General features: G+C 36.3%; 1 protein-coding gene across 4 annotated transcripts in view; it reads right to left on the reverse strand.

The window, feature by feature from the left end:
- MYO6 (myosin VI) overlaps nucleotides 1-16,781 on the reverse strand; it is a 105,538-nt gene that overhangs the window by 55,184 nt on the left and 33,573 nt on the right. For all 4 annotated transcript variants that reach the window (XM_069011295.1, XM_069011294.1, XM_069011293.1 and 1 more), the window contains exons 3-8: nucleotides 13,364-13,433; nucleotides 8,646-8,719; nucleotides 6,489-6,618; nucleotides 5,363-5,468; nucleotides 3,419-3,474; nucleotides 1,114-1,211 (exon numbers count right to left, since the gene is read on the reverse strand). In XM_069011295.1, the coding sequence (XP_068867396.1) occupies nucleotides 1,114-1,211; nucleotides 3,419-3,474; nucleotides 5,363-5,468; nucleotides 6,489-6,618; nucleotides 8,646-8,719; nucleotides 13,364-13,433 (534 nt within the window). The remainder of the gene's footprint in view (nucleotides 1-1,113; nucleotides 1,212-3,418; nucleotides 3,475-5,362; nucleotides 5,469-6,488; nucleotides 6,619-8,645; nucleotides 8,720-13,363; nucleotides 13,434-16,781) is intronic.

Consider the following 16,781-nt stretch of genomic DNA (forward strand, 5'->3'; position numbering starts at 1 on the left):
TATCACTTTGAGAAACCAGACCTAATAAGGTGACCACAAAGTGAGGTGTGATGTCTTGTAAAAAAGGGGCTCAAGTAAACAGGCTGATCTTGCAGTGGAAAGCTGAAACAAGCTTTGAAGCAGTTTCTCAAGATACTCAGAGGGCTATTTGCTTCAGCTTAAGTAATTGACCTGAAACACCATGTCAGTCTTGATGAGTAAACTGAGAGATCATGAATCCATCATTTCAAGTAAAAATTTTGATCCCTTCCATAAGGGTTTATTAACACAACCCAGACCAACAGATAAAGGCTCTCTACCCAGGAAGGAATTTAGTTATTTACTATCTAAACTATTAACAAAAGCTCTGAAGTTAAATTACAAACCAATTGATGAAAACTTAGGAAAAGACTGCAAGCTCGAGACCAGATAACGAGCTTTAATTCTGCAAGAAAAGAAACAAAATCTTGCAGTTGGTCTGTCCTCAATCAGAAGGATGCAGAAGCATGTATGTAATCTCCACAGAGAACATCAACAGGAGTCTTCAGCTTGGACATACTGACCAGCCATACAGTCATCCTTAATTGTGGAACGTGTGTAGACATATGCCACCCAAACACCACTATACACAAAGAAAATTCTTCTCAAGATACACAGTTGAATAGTATTCCTATTAAAAAACCAGTTTCTTGACTTCTGTCACATAGATTACTATGTGAGGTCCTAAAATTTCATACAAATGCATTAAAAAAATCAGTAATTCATTTGAAGTTTAAATACATTTATATCTAATACGCAACTCACGCTTACTTGTGCACCAAAGGAATGCATGAATACCTAACAGCAAGTGAGTTAGCCTTCATCCAGGCTTTTTTGCAATGAAGGGACCCATTTTTGATCTTTTGTGGTTGGAAGCAATTTTTCTACTGACTTGCCACTGCGTTCCAGTAATGAGACAGTACAGTGTGGCTCTGGTTTTTCTTTCAAAGTGACACAATACAAATAAAATCTGTAAAGTAGGACAGTGGCTATTTGCTGCAAGACTAATAAGTACATTCAGCCTTCTGCCAGTCTAGCATTTCCATTTTATGACAAAAAAAATATCACTGGTTATCTGTAACAAAATGCCAGTACCTTTTCATTGAAGTGAATTTCAACAAACTTCCCAAAACGACTGCTGTTGTTGTTGCGAACAGTCTTTGCATTTCCAAAAGCTTCTAATAGAGGATTTGCTGTTTAAAAAAATTAATTTTTGTAGTGTTAAAATTCAATCAAGAAACTACTGAAAAGAAAGAGAAAACAAATATATTATATTTAATCAGGGAACTTATTTGGAATAAGGTTTGAAAATTAAAGGAAAAATACTACCTATTAGGAATAATCAGTTTTGGAAATTATACTGGATATATTGTGGTGGAACATAAATTAAGTACTTTAATACCAGGTAACACTGCAAAGTACTTGAATCAATACTGCAAGAAATTCAGACAAATGCCAAAAATTATTCAGTGATGTTCTTCCACAGGAAGTAGGTAAATAACTGATATATAAACTATATGAGACAACACAGAATTTGACACTTCCCAATTAGTTTTTATTCATGAAATCTAAACTACCCACTTATCTTGCAGACAAAAATGCCACTTAAATGTCATGCATGCAATGTATTAGATTGATTAGGGAATTAATAAATATCATATTAGAAAAGTGTGTTGATTTCAAAAACCACTTAAAATTGCCCTTTCAAATTAGGTCAATTAAGTGACTGACTATTTTATTTTTTACTGGCTGCTGCTTTTCAGCACATTAAAGCCCATACAGAATGAATGGCAGCAAGCAATCTAATTCTCATATACATATAAATACACACCACAAACATCATGCACATTTTAAGCAGTTTGAAATTGCTTATTAGTTATTAAATAGAAGGCCTCTGAAAGACTGCATTTTACTAGCTTTGAAGATCAAAGAAAAATAGTTTACTGAATCATGTTAACAATAAACCACTAAAAATATCTGCAAGATATTTTGAGGCTTTTAGCTGAAAATAAACACTGGAAACTAAGTGAGCAGGAACTCAGATTTAAAACTCCACTGACAACCATTTACATATCTGCTCCTACAAAAATTAAAGAATGAAGAAATAACATCAATGCTCGGACAAAGTGTGGATGATAATGCATCATGTAATAGGACATGAGAATTAACTTTTTTAGTTTGGCTGTATTTTATTTGGCTGTATTTTCATTTTTTTAATACTTAAAGCTTATGAAAATGCAAATATGACTTTTTACAAGATCTTTGATAACTATTCAGGCATTTTAGGTAATATTAAGTTTTAAAGAAAGGCTTATGAAGCAAGCCAAATTGTATGAGGTCTTTCAGCTAGGCTGAAGGTTCCTCCAGCAATATATATGCCATAAGCATACTCGTTAAAATCATGCCTAAAAACCTTCAGAATTCATGCATCAGATGCTGTTCTAAATTAAAAAGCCCAAACTCTTTGAGGAATACCCACAAGTACCAATTAATTTGCATCAGGCATTATCCAACTCTTGCCCAGTTTCTGAGTGCCTTTAACACACAGTGGATTTCACTAAGAAACTGGTTTAAGCAGACCTACAGCAACAAGAGATTAAAGCCTGCAGTACTGCTCTTGAATAAGTGGTTGAAATTTGACAACAGGAAACTTTAAAGCAAAGTAAGTAATTTTTTGAAGAAAAAGACACAGAGTCAAGAAATTTCAAAATAAATTTACTATATGCTATAGAGGACTAAAACTGATGTATGAGGCTCAGTTAGGCTGAGGGCTGTTTGTTTTTGTATTTTCTCAAAAAGCTATTTTCAGTTCAATTAGGAAGTACATGTAACATTAAAGAGTCTCAATGAGGATGTTCAACACAGTCTCTTTTTACCTGGTTTGGGAGTCTATTGTAAAGATAGATACAATCAAAGTGCTAATCTGAATTCTGTGATTTCTGGCAAAAATGATGTAACAGAAAAATGACCCAGAATCATAATTTAAAAGAACTTCCCTGCTTTATTTGACTTTGAGAACTTGATGGTGAGGAGGAGGAATTACATTTTCCTGGTACTAACAGATAGTAATGAAAAAACATAAAATCTGTCCTTGCAGATTTTATGCAGTTTAAAATTCCACCTTGGGTACTATCTGGAGTACATCAAGTTCAATTCAAACACACATGTAAACGTTTTCTAGATCAATGATTATATGATACTATAATAAATAAAAATGAAGTGAATCATGAAAAAAAAAAACCAATTTTTCAGAACCTAGGATCAAGGTAAACTACCTGTAAATTATGCCCTAGAAAGTCTGATAGTATTTCTATGCTAGCTTTTATTCACTTGCTGTTGACTCACATTTCTGAAAAAAGTAATGTTGGAACCTTTAGTTAAACAAAAGAAAATTCATTACCTTCTACAATTCTATCATCAATATCTTGGCCACTACCATAGGATTCTGTCAAATATCTGTAAACCGAGATAAAAATATCAGTATCATTCATGTCAGGTTACCTCAATTAAACATGATTTAACATGGCTGTGCAAAAATACTAGCCATTTACTATACGGAAAGTATGCTGATTTTAAGTTTCAAATACATATGCACTTTAAAATAAGCTTTAATTTTTCTTTAAATTTTTAGTTTTTCTTTTTCATTAAGACAAAAATACTCTTGCACACTTCAATTTCCTTTTTCAATATTCCAAGGCCTGCTAGAAATTTCTTTTAGACATGCATATGAAAATTACTGTTTAATAGAAATATAAACAAACTATTACTGTATTGTCTGTATTTATTAATAGTCTTAGTAAGCACATAAGGTTTCATGTCTATTTGCTGAATTTAAGACTGCTTCCATGGATACAATTTCTGTATTCATAACTATCAGTGTTAATAAAAATCCACATAGAAATGGTGAGGATAAGAATTTGCAGGTGTATAATTAAGGCAAGATTCAATTTAGTAACTGAAGAAAGAATTTGAAAATAAAACCACAATGTACTGGCTCCAAAGTTCAGGTCTTTTTTTAATTTTTTTTTCCCCTGCACACAGGGCATGCTTTATGGAAATTCACAGGTGAATCTGGGACAAGTTAAAAACAGTTCTTGAAAATGGGGCCTTCCAAAAAACTTCAGAAGCACTGAAAGAGCTGTACTAGTACCTTTTACTTTCTAATCACACAAGGGTAAAATCTTCCAGCTTTTAAAACTCAATTATGTTTTGTACATGGACTCTGTGGTGGAGGGTGGTGGGGAGAAGCAACAGCAGTGATATTCGTCTGTTGTGTAATGAGCTCTTCCTTTGCTGAGAAGCAGAAGAATAATCTCCTTTAAGAGCATCTCTCATGAGATATTCTCCCAGTACCTGCTGTCTTTTTTTGTTACTCTTAGCAGGAATAAAGTCAGGATATGCCCTGTAAGAAATCATTACCAGCACCTTGCAGTAATTCTTGCATCTATCTATGAGAGGTTGCACAGGGGCAGACAGAGCTGTATGAAGGACAGACAGACAGTTGTGACAATTCTTCACGGGATGTGGAAGATAATACTTCTACTGTACATAAATACTAGAAAATACATGACGTTAGGGAAAAGGGAATTAAAGATTTATAGAGGGATACAAGTCCAAGGAGGGGGGAAGGGAGTGTATTTACACTGCCCGCACTGTGCTTCCCTGCATAATCAGGCCACCTATTATATAGGTGTATTTAATGGAGCAGTTCTTTCCAGTTACAGTGTTCCAGAGTGATGAAAAACCATTAAAGGATAATGCAAATATGGAAGGCAGGCTGATATAAATCAGCAATATGGCTTCCACGTAGTTTAATACGCCTGATTTAGTATTGGTCATACATGAACATCAATAAAAAAATAAATAAATCCCATTATTCAGTCTTATTCAGTGAACTAGGGTAAAGCATATTAGCGTTCAAAACCCTGGACACTCAAGCAAACTAAAAAAAACAACCAACCAAAAAAAACTAAGGGAGAACACAGAAATACACATTTATGGCAAAACCAACAAGAAACAGTTAAAATGTCTAGTTATGATTTTTTATCAGCCACAATACCGGATGTGCAATACCAAAATGACTGCATCATGCATCACAGACCATAATAACTACATGATGTCAGTACAATTGAGTTAAGGCTTCTGTGAGTATGTAGCTGTTTCTGCATATTATCATGTCAGCATTTAACTCAATTTCTTGTAGTAAAGTGCACGTAGGAGCTAATACATATCTTACTGATTGTATCGTAAACCTACTGATTACCTTAGTTTGCTCTGCCTCTATGTCAACCAAATGCATAAACAGAAGAGATTCACATAATAACTTTGGTCCAAACACACAAACCTCAAAACGAATTTAGTGTTTTCTGTCTTGCCAGCTCCTGATTCTCCAGAGACTATGATGGATTGACTCATCTTAAGCACTTTCATGTCACGGAATGCTTTATCAGCTTAAAAAGAAGAATACAGTTAACATGACAAAACTTAATACTCAGCAGAACTGCAAGGATAAAATTAAGCTACAAAGGAAAAATTAAAATGTAACATTTTCAGGAATAAAAACTAAATCTCTACAGTTGAATGCCTTACAGTTTATTAAAGTCTGTTTCCCTTTTATTTATACTACAGTAGTAATTCTTCCAACACTGAGATATAAGAACTCAGTCTTGAAAACAAAGGCCTACTAAACTATATCCAGGATAAAACAAAACAAAATCAACCATCTAGAACTAAATCTTTTTAATTACATGTATTTACAAAATAGTAATCAATGTTACTTTTATTTATTTTTAACAGGGAAACTTTGAGTTGTACTTTGCAACAAGTAACATCTGAAGAAACTTGGAAAAACTGTCTCTTGTTATGCAACTGGTATTAAACCCCAGGTATTTATACTTTTGATTTCAAAATAAAATATAAAACAGTGAGAAGACTTTTAACAAGTCAAACTTTGATTATAGTTTCCAATTATTTTTTATTTTCAAGTGACTGAAATCAGATTTATGCCATAATTAACATTTCAATGTACTTTCTGTCTACACTACAACAGAAGCATATAAAAGGAAACAGTGTATGTGCTCTGGCAACATAATATAAGACAAAGAAAATTACTACACTGAAAGACAGTGCCTATCATTATTACGCCTTTTTCACTTATAAAATTTGAATTTCTTTATTTCTTTTTTATTTATTTTAGTTTTTTTCCAATGGTTGCAAATTATGTTTTTATACTGCTTAGACTTAAAAGACTGGAAGTGCAGAAGAATTCTAACAGGGTTGTCATGGTTGCTAATTTCCAAGTTCTTCAAACGGCATCTCAAAGATAAGAAGCTTTGCAATTTTAGCCATTAGTGGTTTTATTTTATAATAGTTCAAAATACATTAATTACTGCTAAAGGTGGTAATTTGCAGATAACTCTGAAGTATTCAATGGGTTTTTTTAAAGAGGCAAATACAGGCTCAATACATACCAATTGCAAAAACATGCGGTGGCAATGTTCCCAGAGATCTACCCTGGTACTTTTTAATAGTATCTGAAGAATAAAACTTAGGTATATCAAAGTATGGATTGACTGCAATAAGAATGTTGGCGACATAGGTCTGTGAAGAAAACAATGAACAGAAAATTATTAGCCAGTATCCAAGCAAGTGGTTAAGAGCAACTGTCTTATCATTGGAAACTATAGCCTCTGTATAACAATTGCATTTATGATTCTCTCCAGCTAATGCAAATACAAGACAGGATATATTTTCAGAGTTATTTTAATTATCTTCTCAGCACTTCTGTGAAATTATCCTGGGAAAATTTCCTAATCACCGAGCTGCGGAGTATGTCCTGAATCTGACCTTTCTTCCAACCTCCTTTTAAATGATTTCCTATTGTCTGCATTACTGGATCAAGGACAGGACGCCAAAATCTCCTGTTCAAAAGCGAATAAACTAAGCTCGTGGATAGCATAACACACTGTCCTCCAGTGAGGAGGATAGCTTTTCAATATCTAATGGAAGCAACTCAGCAGGAAGGACTGACGGGATCCTGCCTGGGAATGCATTCAAGCCAGGCAATAAAAGCATTCAGCAAAGAGAAAATTAGCTATAGCTCCTTCCACTGAGAGAAATACAGAATGCAAATGTTCTCTCACACAGAGAAGGAATTTGAGAGGACTCTCAGACAAAGGCTGCTTTTTACCTTTCCATAGGATAAGGAAGACTGAAGAGAGGGGGTTTTTTAAATGTTTCTGAGAAAAACTCTCATAGCTTGGTTATAATTGCCAGGTTACATACAGGGAAGAAGAAGGGTCAGAATCAAATTAAAAATCAGATTTGCAGGAAAAGATCTGAAGAAAATGAGATAAATCTTCAATCTGAATACCTTATTTGCTTTGTTGTTACTGAGAATGCCCTAGAAAATTGAAATTTGGACACTATTGTGATACATTAATAGAAGGCTGGAACACACAATATATGACGTTTCTTAGATGGTTCTATTTTCAGCACTTATTTCACCGAAGGAAAACTTTTCTTCAAGAGTTGCAAGTACTAATATTAATTTTCCTTTTAATGACAAGATAAATATTGTCAACCAAGATTTAAAAGAAGGCATGAAACTGTCTACAAGGGAAAGGTAGTTAAAATATAAACTGGGAAAAAAAGGTTTTTTTCGTTTTTTTCCTTCAGAAAATACACACAGTCTGGAAAACATATTTGTAGTACTTATTTACACTGAAGAAAGGCTTTATGAACAAAAATACTATCCTACCCCATGATCAGTTCATATTCAAAATTTTACTTCCTTGGGGGGTTTTATTGTTTGGTTGGGTTTCTTTAAGGATTATTTTTCCAAAACAGCATTCAAATGGTCTTTTTTATTTATTTATTTTAAAGCTGGTGCTTGATCTTGAACCATAAAAAATTTAAAGCTATGTAAATTAAATGCAACAGAAGAAAACAATTATACTTTCCTTTACATTTATATAAAAGGGTTTAGCTAAATTAATTTTACAATAGTATGCTAAAAGAAAAGTTGATTATTTTAACACAGACACTTAAAAATATGTAGAACTGTTTTGTATTAACCCTAGACAGGTTTCTATGAGGAAAAAAAATAAGAAAGAAAGAAAACTGTTATCTTCTGTTTCACAGCTGTCAGTGTCTGGGCAGATGGCAAGGACAAAATGTAATTTAGTCAGAATTCATTAAGTACAATTAGGCAATTTGATAGCAATATAAAAGATTAAGATGGACATCTGAGCTAGGAGGTGTCAAAGAAGGCACCTGTTTGCTTCGTTCAAAAATAATGAAGAAAGAAAACCATCTTTGTTAACAGTGAAGTAAGTTACCTGTAGGAACATCTGTGATACAGTGCTGTGCTTTGGTTGCACATGAACAGTCATGTAGAGAAAAATCTATTGCTCTGCCCGCTAAAAATTAGCTGGCAATAATGTAATAAATGTGATTCTGATCTCAAAGTATAATGTAAGGGGAAAAAGGCAAAAAAAAAAGCCTACAACCTCAATCTTTCTATGTTAGCAGTCCTGTTACAGGGAAAAAACCAGAATTGGAAACACTTGGTGAACTCTTGAAAGGACATCTCTATTAGACTGGTTGTCATGACACACAATACTTACGTAAATTCTGTCCTTACTGTACCGAACTTTGATATTATGAAGGAGAGTGGCTTCATTTAGATACATCAGGGAACCTGCAAGTGAAAAACAATCACACACCATTAAGAGCTCAGGATTACCTTCATGTACAGACAAAAAACTAAATCTTGATTTAAGAAGAATTTTCTTCCCCTCTTCGTTTACAGTTTAATCCTATAATTTCTTTACACTGTCTCGAGGCAGAAGTAGTGACTCAATATGCATTTTAAAAACCACAGACCTACTCTTAACTGTACAACTGGAGTTACAGAAAGCTGCTGAACAAAGAGTCAGACTGCAGGAGCCTCAAATACAGGCTCTGCTCAGTGTAAGCTCCTTTAACAAGCCTGTCAGTCAAACATGGTGCGTCTGCCTTCATACCAGCCTCTAAGCACAGAAACTGGTGCCTACCAAAATCCTACCAATGACTGTTTCCTTCCTTCCAGCTCCCCTCTCCAATCTCAGCCACAGTGTCCCCAGGCTAATGCCACCCAGCTGACATTTGGAGTAACAGGTGGCTACTGGTGATTTTTGAATTGATGAATATAAACATCTAATCGGGATCTGGAGGCAGCAGCAGCAGCAGCTTCACACCAGGCACTAACCCAACCTTCCCTGCTTCAATTCTGAATTTTGTTAGTACTAGGCCTCCTCAGAGAAAAAGGGGAAAAAAAAGCTAATGCACCAACACCTAGCTGTATTTTTCTCCTTTTGCTCTTTAACATAGAACGCCTGACCCTAAGATTAGCTCAGTTGGTTAGAGCATGGTGCTACTAACACCAGTGTCATGGGTTTGATCCCTGTATGGGCTATTATTCAAGAGTTGTACTCAATGATTGTTGTGGGTCCTTTCCAGCTCAGAATACTCTGTGATTCTGTAACTGCTGAAATGTTACAGGGTGGTGGCACCCATAGAAAGCTCAGACAGTACAGGTTCACATTCCAGCAAAGCTGGTCCTTGTTTTCAGCTACAAAGCACTGGAAAGTGTCAGCAGCCTTAATTACAGAGGTCATTTCCAGTTCCCACTGTAATGCTGTTAAAAATATTATCCCTGAACCAAATGAGGGCATTACTCATTAGACAGCCTCCATTTTCAAATATCCTCAATCCTTTTTATCTCACTGCTTAAAATTCAAATGCACAACATTATTTTGCATAGTTAAAACTGACTGACTGCCATAGTGATAAAACTTACAGTAATACAGTATAAAAACTTGTATACATCCAGCTACTGTGGACGGAGTAAGCACTGTGGCATTAATGTCCTTTCTATTTAAGGAAAGACTGGACGTGGCACTTAATGCCACGGTCTAGTTGACATGGTGGTGTTAGGTCATAGGTTGGACTCAGTGATCTTAGAGGTCTTTTCCAACCTAATTGGTTCTGTGATTCTGTAATAGTAACCACTACCTTGCACCATACACAAGGGTCACATACACACTTCTCATCTATAATGACCAACTAAGATTGTTTCAAGTTGAACTGATACCCTTTCTCAAGGGCTGCAGCAGCAAAAAAGTATTCTAACTTATTTACACAAATGTGCAAGAAGGGCTGCCAGTTTGCATGACCTAAAGTCAACCTGCCCAGCCACCTTGCCCCACAAGGATACCTGAAGCAGCTCTTAACATCTCCTTCAACACTCCTCCTGCTGAACCGAAGTATAGTGGCAAAGGAAAATGGGAGCTTCTCAGAAACATCAGTGTTTTTGTTTTCCAGCTTTTACCCTTCCTCCTGCTGTGAACTGAGGAGTGGCTGTGGCTCTGTCCCCTCCTACCTGCACTACACTGGCCTGAAGCAAAGTCAGGTTCACCAGCCAACTGCAGCCTCCCTTTGGCTTGCATAGCTCTGCTGAATAACAGCCCTTCCTTCCATTACATCACTAAATACAGCTTTGTTTCAAATACCTGGAATCATTCCCACTTCTCAAAGGACCTTGTAGCTTCTGGTTTGCTCAGAAGAAACCACCTTCCTCCAAAAAATCCCTTGCACTCATATTCCTGTGTTGGCAGAGGCATGCAAGGCATGCTTTAGCTTTACCCTAGGTAAACTCTCCCTTTGGATCACGACAGCCTGGAAATCGTGGCTGTGCACAATTCCTTCATGAAACAACAGGCTGGCCCCCATCACCACAGTTCTTCCTCTGCCACCATAGCAGACACACAGTCCCCCACAACCCCAGAGTCATGGGTAGCTGCAGCAACAGAGCACAGACACCCAGCACTGCACAGCAGGACTCGCCCTCCCCTCCCCAGGCATTCTCGGTTCACATGGCTGAGAAAATGGCACTGAGACCACAAATTGTAGGTCTGCCTTCACCTCTTTTATTGGGGTCATCCCAAGAGAAAGAGACATTAAAAGGAAATGGGCCAGAAACAGAAACTCCTGCTTGCTCTAATGAAAGCTGAAGTCTCATTCTCCCCTTGTATGTGCCTGGGTGGGGACAGGGTGGCAAAAAATTAGCAGACTTCAATTTGAAGTAATTTGGATTCTCAGTACTGAGTTGAGAAACTATTACACAGTAATTGTCTTTGAACAATCTTGACTGTAAGAACCTCTCAGTGTTCGCAGTATGTTTTAAAGGAAACTGGTAATCATCCGCTTTTTATTAGGTAGCTTCTCTAAACAGCAAAGGACCCCAGATTTCATTGTGTCCCCAGTGCTCTCATTACAACTCCTCATAGAAGGAGCTATACCTGCAGACTCAGTGCGCAACAAGGGAGCTTGTTCCCCCGAGGGAACGTCACCACCTCAAGACATGCAAACTAAGCCTTATGTCAGCAAATTCAAAATGCACCTTCTTTATATTAAATCCTTTAGAAAAGGCATCCATGTCCAGAGGCAAAGGAAGTCACTGGAGAGAGAGAATTCTGAATATTCATATGGCTCATGTCTAAATATAACCAGTGTATGTATGTGTATTTAGTTGTCCATATATTTACTTACACACACACAAAGTTCACGTAAGTCAAGTGAGGCACTAAAAATTGAGGAAAAGTCAATGTCAAATTTACTCACACTGTCTCTCTTGCACATACCATGATGCAGGGTTTCCACCGAAAATTGTTTTATGAAGTAATTGCAAGGCTCTGCATCTGTAGATATGGGGGTTTTTTAACAGTCTTATCCAATACCCTGTCCTCATACCCACCTTTCAGAATGTTTTAGAACAGTATTATAAACACTCAGTATAGTTATTTTTCTTAAAAATCAATGACACCCAACACAAATGCTCTCTGACAGAGACAGAAAATGAATTTTGGATTCACACATCCTGCAAATGAACTGCAACTTGTGACCAGCAAGGCAGAATATGTTAGGAAAGTTAAAATAATGTTTGATACAGAAAGGATTACTGAACAAAGCATTTTTATCTTCTACTCAGGAAGCCAAAGAAGATATTTTCTCTGACTAATTTAGTTGAATAGTATTCTGTTGGAATCTCAAATTATTTCCATAATCTCAAATTATTTCCATAATCTCATTCCAGATTTCAATTCCTTGACTAGGACACAGAGGTGTCAGGACATCTCAGTAAAATCACTGGGACAGAGGCACACATTAAGTGCATTTCCCTAACAATCACCATGTACAGAGAACACAGATACCAGCTTTGAAAAGTTTAAATCCACATCCTGTTTGCAAAAATATAACCAGCTGGGAGCAAGGCTATCAGCTTAGTTCTAATGACACTGCACCATCTAAGTCAGATCGTAAGACTCAGATATCATCTTTTTGTTTCTTATGGAGAAGCTGTAACAGCTGTATTTCCTGTGACTGGACATAAATACTAAACCCTATTCCAGGATAGAAACTGGGTTACATCACCTAGACCAGATCCCTAGCCTCTGTTTTAAATGAAGAACAATAGGAGATACTTTTGCCCACTATTTACAAAGTCATCAGTATTTTCACCAAGGAGTAAACACTATAGGAAATGTTTATAAGACTTGCATTCATCAGTATTCAAGACCAGAGAGGCTCTGTGATTTGCTCATACAGTGCAGCAGTAGAAAAATATTTGTTTAATAGTTCTCTAAAAGCTGATCACAGCAGTAACTCAGCTTTCTCAGTATTCTCTCCCCTCTCCCCAGATTTGACAACTGTTTCCATCCACCTAACTATCAAATATTTAACCAAATAAAAGCCCTGCAGATCAACAGTGATGTTTATTACACCAGCTCACCTCAAAACTCCTTCTCCACCAGCACTCCTGTATCCAGTTCAAGTCTATCAATTTTCAGTGGTCCCGATTCCCATCTCCAGTTTTGGGAAGGTAATCTTAATACTTATTTTCCATTACCCCTACTTCCACAGGAATGCTATCTGAGAAATTCCTTAAATGCAGGAAAATGCTATACAATACAGGTGCTGATAAAGACACTGTCTTTGGCCACACTATAAAAAGTCCAGTTATACCGATAATGCTGAATGGAGTATTTCTGAAGTCAAGTAACAGTTCTATATGGAAATTATGTAACTATCCATTCCTCTAAGGCGTTCAAATGAAAAATAAAAACCACAACAAATGATATTTAAAATGCGCTTACTTTAAGAAGTTTGAAGGACTAGCAAAGGTCATACATAAATTCGTACAAAGATGACAGGGAAGAAACAGGAAGCTTGTAAAGAAATAATATTCACTTCATTGCAGATATTTTTTTCAAATGCATAATTTATTTTTAAACTCATAACTTACAATTATCTTCCACATCCTTTTTGCTATCCTCCTCTGCAGGAAACACTTGACTGATAGCAGCCTGGAAAGTCTGTTTGGTAAGAAACATTAACATTGTCAGAATTCCATAAACCAGAAATACAGCTCAAAGACATCTCATGCAATCATACAAGGGAGTGCACTGTAATTGTGTATGATTTAAAATGAAGTCACCAGCTTTATACTTCAGAATTGGAAATTTTACTGAGTTACTAGATGCAGACAAAAAGCTGCTGCATTTCTATTACTACACTACATTATAAAAAATGAATTCACTGTAATATATATTTTAGCACAATAATATTTGATCCTCAGGTCAAAAACTGCATGTCATACTGTGCAATACAAAAAATAAGACTTAAAAAAGTACTGCAAAGGTAACAGTATTATAAGTGACACACAACTTCCTCAGTTTTGCAAAGAAGAAAGAATAAAATGCAAGTCATTAGTTCAGTCAAAGGACTGTGCTGTCATTATCATATGCTATTTTAAAACATTCCTACTTAAAATATTCATGTTCAATACATAACATCCTCTGTACCACCAAATACTGTAGCTTTGGTTGTTTTTTATTGGGGTTTTTCTTCAGTAAATCAATACCATAGTAAAACAAGACCTTCCTTCAGCCCTTGTATTCCAGTTATACAAAACGACCATTTATCAAGTGTTCACATCCAACTGGAAAAATTCATAACAAAAGCAACTTTGTTTCTTTATTCATCTCCAGAAATCATCATTTATATTACTGTAAAAAGGAAGGAAAAACATCCAAGCACACATGCATTACAGCATCTGCACAAAAATACCTATTGTACAAGGCAGATTTTTAATTATACTTTTTTGTTTACTGTAGTAATAGCTTGTTTGAGCTAGCGATGAATGAACAAAACCCCTGTTGTACCAATTAAACACGACAGCCACCGTGCCGCTGCAGGCACAGGCTCCTTTTCTCCGTGGAAATGGAGACAAGAAGTCTAGTCTAATATTTGAAACGGCAACCAACTGGATCTCAAGACTTAACTTAATAAACAAACATGTTTGTTTGTTTAATATTGTACTCAGCAAGGTAGCCCCATGAGAAATCTCTCACAGGGAAATTCAGGAGAAAGACAGCAACTTGTTTCATATTTGCTTGAACACAACAGTATGAGAGCTCCTGGGGTTTACACCATCATTAACAGCCACATATTCCAACTCTCTTTGAAGTGGGAAGGGTTAAAAATGTCTCAGAGCAGAACTAATTACTGCCAGACAGAAAACATTAAATCTACAATATCCCTTCCCTACCAAGTTATCATAAAGTATGCAATTTGTAGTCATAATTAAGTATATTTTGTCATCTCCTTATCAGAATCTAATGCAGAAAAATATGTTCAAGATGTTTTCCTAAGGGAAACAAAGCTGCTTGATGATGTTGGAACATCTGAACGTCCATCACACCAACTTCCTCCAAAATATCCTTTATCAGAGTTTGTCAGGGTCATGGAAGCCTTCAGCGTCTTTACCTACCTCACAAAGACCCCTGCTGCTATTCAGAGTTTTGGCAGAGCAGAGATTCACCACACCCTTTCCTCCCTCTCCCTCTGTAGAGTAACTACATATTATCATAATCATTTTCTCTACAAGTTTGTCAACAGTAAAGGCAAATCTTGTTTGGTAAAGATGTATTTGAATACAACAGTTCCCCACATAATCAGTTTCCTGTACGTGAAACAGTAGGAAAGTTTAAAAATAGTATAACCAGGTTTTCAAAAATGTAACTTCACTTCTTGTTCTTGTCTGCTAATGTGTAAACCCATTAACCACTAACAATGACAGGAGAAAATGAACGCTATTCCCAGCTATTCTGTGAGACTCTTCATAAACCTCTGATACTGTAACATTTCTGGAACTAAAGTTGGCCATGCTGGAACTATCCCAGAAGAGGAGGGGCTTTTTCAATTTCCTCAAACTCAGCCTTCTGATTAAAGATAAATTTAAAGGAAAAAAAGAAAAAGAGAGAATTCATGCTGTATCATCTCCTCCATTTTTCACTCAATGTAAATTGTGAATAAATTTCTTGAGTATTTCAGAGATGATAAAACAAAGCAAAATGAAGACTTATCTGAAAGCTAATGTTTTTCCATTGAACTTTTTTAGACAAGAGAACATAAGTATAGTTTCAACTATGTCATCAAAAGAATTCACTGCTGTATGTCACAGTTGGAATACTGCTTTACACTAGGTAAGGTACTTGTTACATAGGTAAGTATGATAGCTAAATGTGCAGACCTCCAGCTACTAAAATCTAATATTTTAAATAGAAAATGAGCAAAGTATCCCAGATCTATCAATAAGAAAATATCCAAAGAAATTCTTTACTATATTGTCCCATTTTTCAATTTTTTTTAAACAATTATTTTAAGGAAAAAACGCTTCAGATACTTGAGGGAAGACTTTTGCATTAATCATAGCTTAGGACAAGCTTGATCTAAGAAAGTGGAGAGGGTATAAATCTTAGGAGACAATAGAGTGGTCTTAGGAAGCAAAACAAGGTTTAGGGGGTTCTGAAGGGGTTTTTTTGTCATCTTTGTAATGAAGCAACCCTTGAAATCCAATGGCCATCTTAACTACTCTCCCAGAAACTAGATGAGTGAAAAAAGATATCTTTCCATTCAAGCAGGATCTTCTTTCTACCATGTAATCCAATATGTGTAACCATGCCTTCCTTTATACCTTCCACATACAGACAGCAGACATCCCTACTCTCAGCTGTATTTCACAAACCAACCTACAGCAGTACAAACCGTGTGTTAAGACAGACAAGAGCATGTCTCACTTGTGCAAGCAAGTTGTGCTCACTGTTAAAAAAAACCAAAAAAACAAAAAAACAACAAAACCACCTTAGCTTGAAGCCCTGAACTTTGAACATTCTGATCCTTGCTTTCAAAGTACATTTATTCCTTCATACTTAGCTGGGAAAAATACCTTTCTGGTTATTCACAGCATACCAGAGCAGGTGGCCCATAAAGCCCTCCGTGACCCTTCAGAAGTGGCACAGAGCCATAGGTGTCTCTCAGTCGATGGCAGAAGGGGTGTCAGTGAGTATCTGCAGCATCTCACACCCTCCCAATGACTGCCAGAAATTCATGACTGATGATGCTCTAAGAAATGCCTGCCCCCCACTCCTCAGTGCCCCATGGTGCCCGGGACGGCATCTCAGGGTACAAGCCCTTCCAGTGCATCTCTTCCTAATCACTCTACTTAGATTTGCTACCTCCAGGAAAAGAGTAAATTCCCCATTTGGCAATTTCACTGTCATCTGCCTTCTCCCTGTTATAGCCTCAAGGAACAAAAAGATATATGCAACAGGATCTGAGGTTATGAATCCCAGTACATTCAGAAAAGAACACTCTTAAGG

The sequence above is a fragment of the Aphelocoma coerulescens genome, chromosome 3 (assembly GCF_041296385.1).
Source record: "Aphelocoma coerulescens isolate FSJ_1873_10779 chromosome 3, UR_Acoe_1.0, whole genome shotgun sequence".
Taxonomy (NCBI): Eukaryota; Metazoa; Chordata; class Aves; order Passeriformes; family Corvidae; genus Aphelocoma; species Aphelocoma coerulescens.